At 42.9% G+C, this 14,339-nt stretch overlaps 1 protein-coding gene across 3 annotated transcripts in view; it reads left to right on the top strand.

The window, feature by feature from the left end:
* snx29 (sorting nexin 29) overlaps window positions 1-14,339 on the top strand; it is a 621,367-nt gene that overhangs the window by 47,195 nt on the left and 559,833 nt on the right. For all 3 annotated transcript variants that reach the window (XM_072481809.1, XM_072481808.1, XM_072481810.1), the window contains one exon: window positions 11,096-11,276. In XM_072481809.1, the coding sequence (XP_072337910.1) occupies window positions 11,096-11,276 (181 nt within the window). The remainder of the gene's footprint in view (window positions 1-11,095; window positions 11,277-14,339) is intronic.

Below are 14,339 nucleotides of genomic sequence, written 5' to 3'. Positions count from 1 at the left end.
CCAGAGCTCGATGCTGTCCAAAGCAACACAGACTGCTTGATCGGCACCCCATCCACGAACCAACATTTACCATGCCTGCAATGTGTACCATCTATAAGACACATTACAGCAACTCAGCAAGACTCCTTCAACAAAGTCACACAAGCCTGTGACTTCTACCACCTGGAAGAGCCAGGACAGCAGTAGGAACACCACCACCTGAAGGTTCCTCTCCAAATCACACACAATCCTGACTTGAATCTATAACACTTGACTGTCATTAGATCAACATCCGAAAACTACCTTTCGACTAGCACTCAATGTACCTAAATTACATGGATTGCAGTCGTTCAAGAAGGCAGCTCACCACCATCTTCTCAAGGACATGTGGTGAATTGGGAATCCCTATGTGGCAAATTACATTGCTTATTAGGTTGCAGTCACTATTGTTGAGCATATGATTTCAATTAATATTCTTGCCTGGCGTATGTTTGTGTACTTCAATCTTTTTGTCTTTTGTTGGGGCAATAGTGAAGTAAAAAGCAGAGCTATGCTTCCTTGGTTATTTATTGATTTTTATTGGTGAGAGGAGGTAGTGTTATTGTCACTGGAGTAGTAATCCAGAGACCCAGGGCGAGATCCGGGGCCCCGTGTTCAAACCCCACCACGACAGATGGTGAAATGTGAATAAAATAAAAATCTGTAATTTAAAGTCTAATGATGACCATGAAACCATTGCCGATTGTCGTAAAAACTCATCTGGTTCGCTAGTGTCCTTTAGGGAAGGAAATCTGCCGTCCTAACCCGGTCTGGCACACATGTGACTGCAGATCCATAACAATGTGGTTGACTTTCAAATGCCCTCTGAAATGGAGGACAGTTAGGGATGGGCAATGAATGCTGGCCAGCCAGCGAGGCCCACAACCTGTAAATGAATTTTAAAAATGCTAAAATCATAAGCAGAGAAAGCACACCCAACCAATAATTCCACATGGAAAAAGGCAACATCCAACTGTGTTCTGGATCGAGGGTAGCAGTGGGTCTGATGTGTGTATCAGCATTCTCAGCAAGCACCCTGATGAAGTCAAAGTACTGCTTTCAATTGCTGACAAAAGCCTCTATGCTGCGTTAAGATTCATAAATTCACCTCAAGAGTTCCAATCGCTGGTGAAAAAGGAAGACTGCAAAGTTTCACACTGATAGGTAGTAGATGTTTGTTAAATAAATATACATTTGCCAGTATAGTGTGGAAGGCATTTTCTACAAAAATTAGCATGCGATTGAAAAAGTGCTGTTCACCATCACCATTTCTTAGCATTTGACTTTGGACTGGCAGCATTTGGCACTTGGTGGATGTGAAGATTGGTCTTTTGTTCCTCTGTTTTGCAAGTACCACAAATGAGTGCAATTTGTCACTCTACAAATTTAATTTTAAATCTATTGCTTCTTTGGCAATAAATTATTTGTTTTATTAATGTCTGCTTGCACTGTGCAGGTTCAAAGTAAGGAAGTGTAAACCAGAAAGGGAACTAAAATAAGTCAGCAAGCATGTGTTTGCTTGGAGTGAGAGTAGAAATATCTGATGGTTACTACTCCTTTTGTATTTATGCTTACAAATATAATGCAATGAAACACAGAAATGATACGAGGCGGTGACTAGCTGGGTGGCCATTTGTTTAGCCATGAGCAACCTGTCAGTAACAAATGAAAAGGAAGTGGAGGGAAGTACAGTATAGCGTGACCAGAATAAACTCGTTGAGTTCAACTCATTTCTCTAATTGAAGATTTTGCACCTGGCAAGCGTTTGTCATTTTGCATCTGAAACTATCACACTTGAGCATTTGTCTTGACGTGCTATGATGTACATTTCTGAAATGAGGTCATATCTGCTAAAGTATGAACGGAGAACTTAAATTAAGAGAGTGTATTTCATCACCTGAGAACATCTGAAAGTGCTTCAAACCTAATGAAGTATTTTCTGAATTGTAGTCACTGCTCTATTATTGTATTACTGATCAAGTAAATTAAATACCGACAAATAAAATACAGATTAATTCAGTGGATAACCACCAATGAAAAAATAGGGATACGTTTTTATTCAAGGGATGTGGGCTTCGCTGGCTGGGCCTGCATTTATTGCCCATCACTAATTGTCTTTGAGAAGGTGGTGGTGAGCTGCCACTTTGAACCGCTGCAGTCCGTATTGCGTACGTATAACCACAGTGGTGTTCGGGAGGGTCTTCCAGGATTTTGAGCCAACAACAGTGAGGTCAGGGTGACATTTTCCAAATCAGGATGGTGACTGGCTTGGAGGGAAATTTCCAGGAGATGGTGTTCCCATGTATCTGTTACCCTTGCCCTTCTAAATGGCAGTGGTTAGGGGTTTGGAAGGTGCTGTCTAAGGAGCCTTGGTGAGTTCCTGCAGTGCATCTTATAGATGATATACGCTGCTGCCACTGTGCACCAGGGGTGGAGGCAGTAAATGTTTGTCGAAGGGACGCCAGTCAAGTGGGCTGCTTTGTCTTGGATGGTGTCGAGCTTCATGATTTTTGTTGGAGCTGCACTCATCCAGGCAAGGGGGAAAGCATTCCATGGGCCACAGTGGTTAGCACTGCTGTCTCACAGGGCCAGGGACCCGCGTTTCGATTCCAACCTCCGGTCACTGTTTGGAGTTTGCATGTTCTCCCTGTGTCTGCGTGGATTTCCTCCGGGTGCCCCGGTTTCCTCCCACAGACCAACGATGTGCAGGTTAGGTGGATTGGCCATGATAAATTGCCCCTTAGTGTCCAAAAAGGTTAGACCGGTTACTGGGTTACGAGGATAGGGTGGAGGCATGGGCTTAAGTAGGGTGCTCTTTCAAGGGCTGGTGTAGACACGATGGGCCGAATGGCCTCCTTCTGTTACCTCCCACAGTCCAAAGATGTGCAGGTTAGGTGGATTAGCCATGCTAAATTGCCCCTTAGTGTCCAAAGATTAGTTGGGGTTTCAGGCATAGGGCGGGGGATTGGGCCTAGGTGCAGACTCGATTCGCCGAATGGCCTCCTGCTGCACTGTAGGGATTCTATGATTCTATGAATCCATCACTCTCCTGCCTTGCGGATTGTAGATGGTGGACAGGCTTTGGTGAGTCAGGAGGTAAGCTGTTCTCTGCAGGATTTCCAGCCTTTGACTGTTCTGGTTGCCACAGTATTGAGATGACCAGTCCAGTTAGGTTTCTGGTCAATGAAACCCCAGGCTGTTGCCAATAGGTTTTACAGCGACGGAAATGCCATTGAATACCAAGGGGTGATGGTTCTATTCTCTCTCGTTAGAGATGGTCTTTGCCTGCAACTGTAAGCATCCAAATACATATTTTGGGTCACAGATTATGGTAAGCATTGTCATGGGAGATCTAATTTTGTGTGTATTGTATGCGAGAGATTTATACATTTTGAGTATAGAACAGTTCAACATATTGTTGTTAAATGAGCGAAAATGTTTTGTGATATTCTGAGGCTATAAAAGGTGCTTATGAAAACTCCATTCTTTTTTTCTTTTAATGCATTATACATTACATCATATAATGCTTTTGTGTTAATAGTATTTTCCTCCAATAAAACACTTAATGTGGAGTAATCTATAAAATGTTTGCTATCTTCCTAAATGTTTAAACATATATAATGGACAGTTCGCATTAAGGAATCCTCTTCCAATAATGCAGTAAAATCCTGACGGGTCGAATCGACGGGATCCGCCCGCATATTTGTGTTCAGTGAATATTTCAGGAGGACCCATTCCCACATGAATGCATATCTGTGTAACCTGATGTGCCTACAAATGCGGTTGATACCAAAAAGAATAGATTCAAATCCCAAATAAAAACACAGTAAAGCAATAAATGTATGAAAAATATATTCATTCAATTTGTTCGCACCTTACAATGCCCTAACCTCAGCAAAGGCTGAAACTTTGTATTGAAAAATGCCTACGCTCCGTGATTTCACACTCTTGTGTGATCTGCTCTGGTTGGCTAACCCTGCTGTGATTGGTTGGCGTGGGCAAAAGAACAAGTGTACATAAATTCAGCTAATCTAACGCAAAATTATCACGGGCATCGTTCAATGGGATTTCCATTCTGCTGGCAAGAATCGCTGACCACTTTGACATAACAGGAGTTTTGTGTCATCCAAGTGCAACTTGTCGCAATTTCATTGTACATACCTCCTTGGAATAATCGAAAATTATAAACATTTGTATCGGCTGCATAAAACTTCAATTTATCGACTTGTCGCAAGGTTCCTGATATGGTGGTGGTATGTTGTTCCCTTCCATAGCATCTTTCTGATCTATGTTTCTCTAAGGCTTCAGTTTGACTACTTGATTGAAACAGGATAGAATTAAATATGTTTTCAAAATTTGAACAGGACAAAAAAATTTAAATCTGTGTCTCTTAAATTCAAATAGAACTGTCAGTCAAGCTTATCTTACAATCCAGTAACGCGTGGGTTGAATGTTGTTTGTTGCCTCTGATATCTACTGTAGACATCATAGACTGGGACTTGCGTGCATAAAAGCAAGTTTTATAATTTGTTCTTAGTGAACCTGTGTGTAATCCTGCACGATATAAGAAAAACCATTATAATGCGTCGTGGTAAATGTGGTTAACATTTTTCAATTGTTTTAAAGGAACATAGGAATATAGAAAATAGTAGCAGGATTGGCCAACTGAGCCTGTTCCATTATTCAATTGTGGCTGATCATCGAGCTCATACGCCATTTCTCCCGCTACCCCATATCTCCTGGTGTTCATAGTCTCTAAAAACCTATCGATTTCTGTCTTGAGCACGCTCAGTGACTGAGCTTCCACAGTCCTCTGGGGCAAAGAATTTCAAAAATTCACCATCCTCTAAGTGAAGACAATCCTCCTTATTTCAGTCCTAAATGGCCTGCCCCTTATTCTGAGACTGTGTCGCCTGGTTACATATTCACCAGTCAGGGAAACAACCTATCCACAGCTACTCTATCATGCTCCATTAGAATTCTGTACGTTTCAGTGAGATCACCTCTCATTTTTGGAAACTCTGGAGAATACAGGCCCATTTTCTTTCATCTCTCTTAATAAGACAATGCTAGGGATTAGTCAGGTGAATATCTGTTGCAGTCCCTCCATGGCAAATACATCCTTTTTTAGATAATGAGACCAAAACTGTACACTGGTGGGGTCTCACTAAAGCTCTGTACAATTGTTGGATGACATATTTACTCCTATACTCAAATTTCCTTGCAATGAAGGCCCAAGATACCATTTACCTTCTTGATTGCTGGCTGCACCTGCATTCTAGCTTTCAGTGACTAATGATCAAGGATACCCAAACTGCTTTGGGCACCAGACTTCCCAACCGTTCACCATTTAAGAAATACTCTGCCTTTCTGTTTTTTTGACGAAAGTGGATAACTTTGCAGTTATTAGCGTTACATCCATCTGCCCATTTACTTAATCTGTCCAAATCCGCTTGAAACCTCCTTGCATCCTTCTCACTTTTGTCATGAGAATGTCACTTTAAGAAATGTTTGTCTGCTCATGTTACTGCAGTGATGTCACAGTGTGGGTGGAGCTGAGCTCTGTCTCTGCTTTCTAGTTTCACTTTGAGAAAAGCTTGGGTGTGTCTGGTTTATTTGGTTTTGTTTCAGTGTTGGAGCTGCATTCAGCCAGAGAAGGTGTAATGTTGTTCTCTCTGCCATTTAAAGACTATCTCTTGATCATTTGGTGAATTCAGAGTGATAACTGTTCTCAGTAGTGAATTTAAACCTGATGTGCTTCTGTTAAAAGTTTTTTTAATGTCTTATGGATGTTAAAAGGAAAGCTTAAGGATTATTTAGTGTTGTATTCTTTGGGGGTTGTATTTGAATTGATGGTTGCTAAGATGTTAACTGTATGTTTTAAAAAGGTTAACTTGAGTTCATAGAATAAACAGTGTTTTGCTTTAAAAAAATACTTTTCCATTTCTGCTGTACCACACCTGTAGAGTGGGCCGTGTGCTCCCCATACCACAATCTAGTAAAAGTCGTGGGTCAGGTGAACTCCATGATACACTTCTCTAAACCCTAGCCCATAACAAATTGGGGGCTCAAAGGGGATAAAAGTTTATCTATTGGATTGGCTTTGTGAACTTAAAGACAGTGAGGGGTGAGCATATTGTGGGTGCTTTTCAGGTGTGGTATTTTAGTTTAAGTAGGGAGCGTGTTGTGGACAATGGCTCTTTCAGAGGCTCAGATGTTTTTGGGGGTGGAGATGGTCACACGCAATACCTTACGGACGGAAACTAAAAACATACTTTTAGATTTGGCAAAAGCATTGCAGTTAACATTACCTGACAAGGTACAAAAAGATGAGGTACTTACTGCGGTAGCTGAGCATTTAAAATTGCCTGAGATACAATCTGACTCATTAGAAATGGCAAAACTTCAGTTACAAAACAAGCAACTTGAACATGAAAAAGAATTAAAGCAGCTTGAATACGAAATGAGAGAAAAAGAAAGAATAGCCCTAGCAGAACAAAAAGAAAGAGAAAGGGAGATACAGATCAGGGAAAAAGAAAACGAGAGAGAGTTTGAACTTCAGAAAATGGCCATGAAACATGACAGTCAGTTAAGATTGGCGGCTGGAAAGAAAAACGTACAGTTGGAGGATAGTGATAAGGATGAAGCGAAAGAGCTTCATAGTCGAAGGCTTGGTGGGGATCTATTTAAATATGTCGAAGCATTGTCAAGGTTTGACGAGAAGGAGGTAGAAGCCTTTTTCATTACATTTGAGAAGGTAGCTAAACAAATGAAATGGCCACAGGACATGTGGGTATTACTGATTCAAACAAAGCTGGTAGGTTGGCTAGTGAAGTGTTTGCATCACTATCAGAGGAGGTATCTGAGTCGTATGAGGAGGTGCAAAAATCCATCTTAGGTGCATATGAACTAGTGCCTGAAGCCTATAGATAAAAGTTTTGATATTTAAGGAAAGAACCTGGTCAAACATACATGGAGTTTGAAAGGATCAAACAGAGTAATTTTGACAGATGGATAAGGGCTTTGAAAATAGACCAAACTTATGAAGCTCTCAGAGAAATTATACTTTTGGAGGAGTTTAAAAGTTCAACTCCTGATGTAGTGAGAACTCATGTGGAAGAACAGAGGGTTAAAACTGTGAGATTAGCAGCAGAAATGGCAGATGATTATGAATTGGTTCATAAATCAAAGCTTGGTTTCCGACATCAGTTTCAGCCTGTGAGGGATAGAAACTGGGAAAAAGAGAAATATTCAAGTGGTAGAGGTAAAGGAGATCTGATGGGAGATAAAAAAGGAGAGTGTACCTCAGATAAAAAAAGAAATCCAGGAGGGTGGAAGAGACATGAAAAGTTTCAAATGTTTTCACTGTAATAAACTAGGCCATGTAAAGTCACAGTGTTGGTGGTGGAATAAAAGCACTGAGAAGCTGATATGGTAAAACAGGATAAGACAGTGGGGTTTGTTAAAGTGGTAAAGGAAAGCCCAAGTGAAGCGAAAGAGGTGCAAAAGATTGTACAGCCTGATCAAGAGGTGATAGATAAGAAGGTACCAGATCTCTTTGAAGAATTTAGTTGTGTGAGTAAAGTTTACTCATGTGTACCAGGAGGAGTAGGTAAAGAAGTCACAATTTTAAGATATACAGGAGCTAGTCAATCTTTGATGGAAAGAGATGAGGAGTTATGTAGTTTGTTGCCAGAAAAGGTGGTAATATGTGGAATTCAGGGTGAGAAGAGTCGTGTTCCATTATATAAGGTAAGGTTGGAAAGTCCAGTGAAGAGTGGTGAAGTGGTAGTAGGAGTAATAGAGAAACGATTTTGTCCAGGAATACAGTTTATCTTGGGTAATGATATAGCTGGATCACAGATGGGAGTGATGCCTATTGTGGTTGAAAAGCCAGTGTGAAATCAGAAAACTGAAGTGTTGGAGGACGAATATCCTGGTATTTTTCCGGATTGTGTAGTAACAAGGCCGCAAAGTCCCAGGTTTAGACAAGAGGAAAAATCAGAGAGTGAAGATAACGATGAGAAATGAAACCATCTTGAAGTTGATGGTTTATTTTTTTTTCTTGGGGGAGGTGTCATGAGAATGTCACTTTAAGAAATGCCTGTCTGCTCATGTTACTGCAGTGATGTCAGAGTGTGGGTGGAGCTGAGCTCTGGCTCTGCTTTTTAGTTTCACTTTGAGAAAAGCTTGGGTGGGTCAGGTGAACTCCATGATACACTTTGGGGTTCTCTAAACCCTGGCCCATAACACTTTCCCACCAAGTTTTGTGTCATCAGCAAATTTGGAAATATTACTTTTGGTTCCCACATCCAAATCATTTATATAGATTGTGAACAGCTGTGGCTCAAGAATTGAACCTTGCGGTACCCACTAGTCAGAGCTTGCCCTCCTGAGAATGACCCATTTATTCATACTCTCTGTTTTTTGTTTGTTAACCAACTCTCAATCCATAGCAGTCGAACAGAGCATCCTGCTCTGATTTTTGTTTACTAATCTCCTGTGGAGCTTTATGTTACACTGTCAGTTGACATTATAGCTGGATGGGAAGATCCCAGAATGGAATCCAGGCTCAAAAGACCGTAACTTGTACTTTAAGAAAATTTAACATGGAGGAACAGAGTCAGAAGAGCCTAATTAGTTTAACAACAAGAAAAAAAACTTTATTAAACATAAAAAGTTGGATTAATATACAATACTCCTTTAGGGGCTGTTTAGCACAGGGCTAAATCTCTGGCTTTAAAAGCAGACCAAGGCAGGCCAGCAGCACGGTTCAATTCCCGTAACAGCCTCCCTGAACAGGCGCCAGAATGTGGCGACTAGGGGCTTTTCACAGTAACTTCGTTTGAAGCCTACTTGTGACAATAAGCGATATTTTAATTTTTTTTATTTTTATTTATCTTAAAAAATACACACAAATGTTACGATGAACACAGAAGACAAAGTACTTCTTTAGCTACCATGGTCTCCTTTACACACAAAGTCCCTTTTAAGCACACAAGATGACTGTGATAAGACACACTCCTCTCTGAACCCAAGTAAATGTCTGTGGATTTCTCCACAAAATCCCTCCCAGGTGATCCTTACACCGTGAGCCACCTTGTCTCACGGAACTCCGTCTACCACACGAGAGATTTCAAATTCCGCTTTCAAAAGTCACACTTCCATGTTTTCTTCCAAATTATGCTTTTTCTCTGCTGCTTCCATCAAGGTTTCACTTTCAGGTTTGACACCTCTCCCTTCGGGGTTCCTTTGTCTTGAAGGCTGTTACAGAAACTCCAAGGTCCAGCCACCGATTTCTACAATTATTTCAAATATGTCTCCCAAATTTAGTAATTTCTGACAAGTCTTAGCACTACTGCAGCTATCTTTCTGGCCTCTCATGATCCAATGCCTTTTCAACACTCTGTGAATACTGAACAGTAACCTATTCTGGTTCCCAGTTTCCTCTGTTCCATTAACTTCAGACTTTGGAAACTTCTCTTTATTTCTCTATCTTCCTGAACTATCTGGACTTTAGATTTCCGGCATACTCCAGAGTATGGCTTTTCTTCTTCCCTCAGGAATCCTGTGACAAGTAACTCCACTCCTGAATTCTCTCCACTTGCCAGGATGAATGCAGCTCCATCAACGCACAAGAAGCTCAACACCATTCAGAACAAGGCAGCCTGCTTGATTGCTCCCCCTTCCACTAACATTACCTCCCTCCACCACCAATGCACAGTGGCAGCAGTGTGTACCACCTACAGGATGCACTGCAGTAACTCACCAAGATTCCTTAGGTAGCACCTTCCAAACCCATGACCAATAGATGCATTGGAATGCCACCACCAGGAAGTTCCCCTCCAAGTCACTCACCATCCTGACTTGTGGCTGTACCTACACCACAGGGACTGTAGTGGTTCAAGAAGGCAGCTTACCCACCACCACCTTCTCAAGAGCAGCTAAGAGATGGGCAATAAATGCTGGCCTAGCCAGTCACGCTCACATCCCGTAAATGCATTTAAAAAAACCTCAAATTAAAAGTTCCTGATCCCTAGTTGATTCCTTGATGTACTGCTCCAGAGGCCCATCTCTCCATCACCCTCCATCGCATAAGTACTAATTAGGTTTCCCCTGTCTAACGTAAATTGAAGTTGCCCATTTGGGCGGCACGGTAGCACATGGTTAGCACTATTGCTCACAGCTCCTGGGTCCTAGGTTTGATTCCCAGCTTGGGTCACTGTTTGTGCAGAGTTTGCACGTTCTCCCCGTGTCTGCGTGGTTTTCCTCCGGGTGCTCCAGTTTCCTCCCACAGTCCTGAAAGACGTTCTTGTTAGGTAATTTGGACATTCTGAATTCTCCCTCTGTGTACCCGAAGAGGCGAGGCGCCAGAGTGTGGCGACTAGGGGATTTTCACAGTAACTTCATTGCAGTGTTAATGTAAGCCTATTTGTGACAATAAAGATTATTATTACTGTATTACCCACATTATGTGCAGCTCTAATTTCCTGATTTAAGCTGTTCTCACCATTACCACTGCAGTTTGGTGGCATGTAAATGAAAATGAAATGAAAATCGCTTATTGTCACAAGTAGGCTTCAAATGAAGTTACTGTGAAAAGCCCCTAGTCGCCACATTCCGGCGCCTGTTCGGGGAAGTTACTGTGAAAAGCCCCTAGTCGCCACATTCCGGCGCCTGTTCGGGGAGGCTGTTACGGGTAAACAACTTTCACTAATGTTTTCTGCCCCTTGCTGTTTCGTAGCCCTACCAAGACTGATTTTACATCTTGATGTATCTCAAGAATGTACTAATTGTGTCTCTTATTAAAAGTTCTACCCCACCTCTTTCCCTTCACCTAACCTTCCAAAATGACAAAAATCCCTGAATATTCAGTTCCTCAGCCTGGTCACCCTGTAACCACGTCTCTGCAATGACAATCAAATCATATCCGCTCACCGCTATCCGTGCCTTCTTGTGCCTATCTGTTTCCCTTGTGAATGCTGCATGCATTCAGACAGAATGCTCTTAACTTTGTCTTTTTAACATTTCACATTATCTTCATTCATTATTATAAATATAATGTTTTTCTTTGCAGACCCTGTGTTTTGGTATTATGTAAAAGAACATCTGAACAAACATGAACTACAGCGATACTACTCTTTAAAGAATATCACAACAGACATAGGACGAGGCAGGGCCTGGCTCCGATCTGCACTCAATGAACATTCACTTGAGCGATATATGCATATGCTTCTTGGTGACGGAAACCTTCTAAGGTAAACAATTGGTAGGAACGTTGTTGCTGATAAAATAAGTGAAGCTTTGATATCCTCTAAACTATCAGTTAGCTATTAAAGATGACCTTATTTCAAATGAATCCGTCAATTAGGTTGACGAACCCAGTGAATTGAGTTTTTGCATTTATCACTGAGTCTCGAGACTGTGGTTTTCATTCGCACCGTGAACTTTAGCTCATTTCCAATGCTAATACTTTATTGCAATAGTGAGGATGAGCTGCATTGTTGGAGGAGCCTCTGTAGGTTGAAAGGTTAAACTGAGGCCGTGGCTGTTTGCTTGCGACGATGACGCATTTTAAAACAATTGCAGAGTTTTCTCTTATTTTTCTCGCCAATGTTCCTCCCTAAACCCAACAGCAGCCAATACAAATGAACTAGTCATTCATTCATTTGCTGCTTCTGAGACTATAACAATTTCCTTTCCTGTATTTTAACCGGACTATGCTAGCATAGTGAATGTTCATCTGAAGATGCTGCATATATTAACATTTTAATCATGCTCCATCTTTCTTTCACCTGCCCCTTTCACAGGGACCCCTTTACTAATTTATCATCGTCAATTCTGGCTTGTTCTTGCAGATGGAATGCTGCTGGTTCACCCTTTTGGAATTGGTGAAGGAGCTTATCTATTTAAATTTTACAAAACCGAAAAATAGAAAGTTATATTTTTGTCGGTCTACTTTCCAGTGAAAGACACCTTGTAGCAATCAGGAGCTAATTTCGCTCTGCACACTGCCAAGGCTGAAGCTGCTGCCTCATTTTCATCACTAACTTAGTTAGACCTGGGATCAGAGCTTTGCTGTCCATTTTCTCCGGCTTTTCATTTACCAATGAAGCTGTTTTAGAAACATTGCTCCCTCATAATTATTAGAAACTTTTTGTTTTATCATAATCTTTATTAGTGTCACAAGTAGGCTTACATTGACACTGCAATGACGTTATGGTGAAAATCCCCTAGTTGCCACATTCCGGCGCCTGTTCGGGTACACAGGGAGAATTCTGAATGTCCAAATTACCTAACAGCACATCTTTCGGGACATGTGGGAGGAAACCGGAGCACCCGGAGGAAACCCACGCAGACACGGGGAGAACGTGCAGACTCCGCACAGACAGTGACCCAAGACGGGAATCGAACCCGGGTCCCTGGCGCTGCGAAGCAACAGTGCTAACACTGTGCTACCGTGTACAGTGTCCAATAGTTTTAGCTTGTTTTTATGCTTTGGTGGATAGTGATTGGTTATTTCCTTACTTCAGTTAATTCAATTACACATGATATCCAGAAAAGTGGACAGTGGGTTGAGTTATTTTGACCAGTAGTCTAACTTTATCTGTAATATATTTTAATAATCTTAGTTATTGCATTTCATGTCTATACCACTTATGCTGTCTTGTCTCTGTCACACTTATGTCAGTTGTCTCCATTGTAAATTATTGTGCTAAAATTTACAATGAAAAATTACATTGTGTTATATTATGACAAGTTTACAACCTGGCCACAGATGGCATTGTGTCAAGTCTGAATAACTTTGGAGTCTCTTGTTTCCGGGTGCGGCGATGACCAGCTGAGTCGCACGTTTCGGCAGCTCCCGGTGAAACGGACTTTTGGGCTCTTCATAGGAGCCCCAACGGCAATTTTGACGGCTAAAAACACTGTGCGGTAAACCAGAAGGGAATCCCCCCTGGATACGGATGAAAAAAGGAGGAGAAAGTGGCCGGATTGCAGTGGATCCTTTAGAACAGCGGCAAGGAAGGCAAGCAAAAACCAAGATGGCGTCGGAAGGTGGCAGTTTAACATGGGGCCCTGAACAACAAGAGTTCTTGAAATGCTGTGTGGAAGAGCTCAAAAAGGAAATGAAGAAAGAGCTGTTGGCCCCGATACTACAGGCGATCGAAGGGCTAAAGGAGGAACAAAAGACCCAGGAGCGGGAGCTTCGGGTCGTGAAGGCAAAGGCAGCCGAGAATGAGGACGACATACAGGGCCTGGTGGTGAAGACGGAGACGCATGAGGCACATCAGAAACGATGTGTGGAAAGGTTGGAGGCACTGGAGAACAACGCAAGGAGGAACAACCTGAGGATTCTTGGTCTTCCTGAAGGTGCGGAGGGAGCGGACGTCGGGGCATATGTGAGCACGATGCTGCACTCGTTAATGGGAGCGGAGGCCCCGGCGGGTCCGTTGGAGGTGGAGGGAGCATACCGAGTGATGGCGCGAGCACCGAGAGCAGGAGAAATTCCCAGAGCCATGGTGGTGAGATTCCTCCGTTTTAAGGATAGAGAAATGGTCCTTAGATGGGCAAAGAAAACTCTGAGCAGTAAATGGGAGAACGCGGTGATCCGCGTTTATCAAGACTGGAGTGCGGAGGTGGCGAGAAGGAGGGTGAGCTTTAATCGGGCCAAGGCGGTGCTTCATAAAAAGAAGATAAAATTTGGAATGCTGCAACCGGCAAGACTGTGGGTCACATATCGAGGGAGGCACCGCTACTTTGAGACGGCGGATGAAGCGTGGACTTTTATTGTGGAAGTAAAACTGGAATGAGCGGGTTATTAAAAAGAACGTTTGAACAAAGTGGTGGGGCGAATGTGGGGGGCGAAGAGGGGGGATAAAAAGGGGGGAAAGAGGAGTTTTATGTACTAATCCTGCGATGTGGTAACTTTTCTCTCTTCCACAGGTGGTGATGGGGGGAGGAGGGGAGGTGGAGGAGATGGGGCGTTGGCCATTGGGGGCGGGGCCAAGGGAGAAGCGCGCTATGATAATCATGGCGGGAATAGAGAAGCAGCAAGGAGGGGGCGTCGCACGGTGCGAGCCAAGGTCACGGGGGGAAGCCGAGGTCGGCCAGAGTTTGCTGACTTCTGGGAGCAACATGGGGGGAGTAATTACGCTAGCGGGGGATCTAGCGGGGGTGGGGGGGGGGGAATTACTGGGTTGCTGCTGCTGGGGAGAGGGGGGAGCTGGTATGGGAGGGGATGGGCGGGGGGGCACCGCCTGGAGGAGATACAGCTGCGTGGGAACCGGGTGAGGAGCTGGAAAAAGGGGATGGCTAAT

This window comes from Scyliorhinus torazame, chromosome 17 (assembly GCF_047496885.1).
Source record: "Scyliorhinus torazame isolate Kashiwa2021f chromosome 17, sScyTor2.1, whole genome shotgun sequence".
Classification (NCBI taxonomy): Eukaryota; Metazoa; Chordata; class Chondrichthyes; order Carcharhiniformes; family Scyliorhinidae; genus Scyliorhinus; species Scyliorhinus torazame.
The sequence above is the reverse complement of the archived record's forward strand: the minus strand, read 5'-3'. Positions and strand labels throughout refer to the sequence as shown.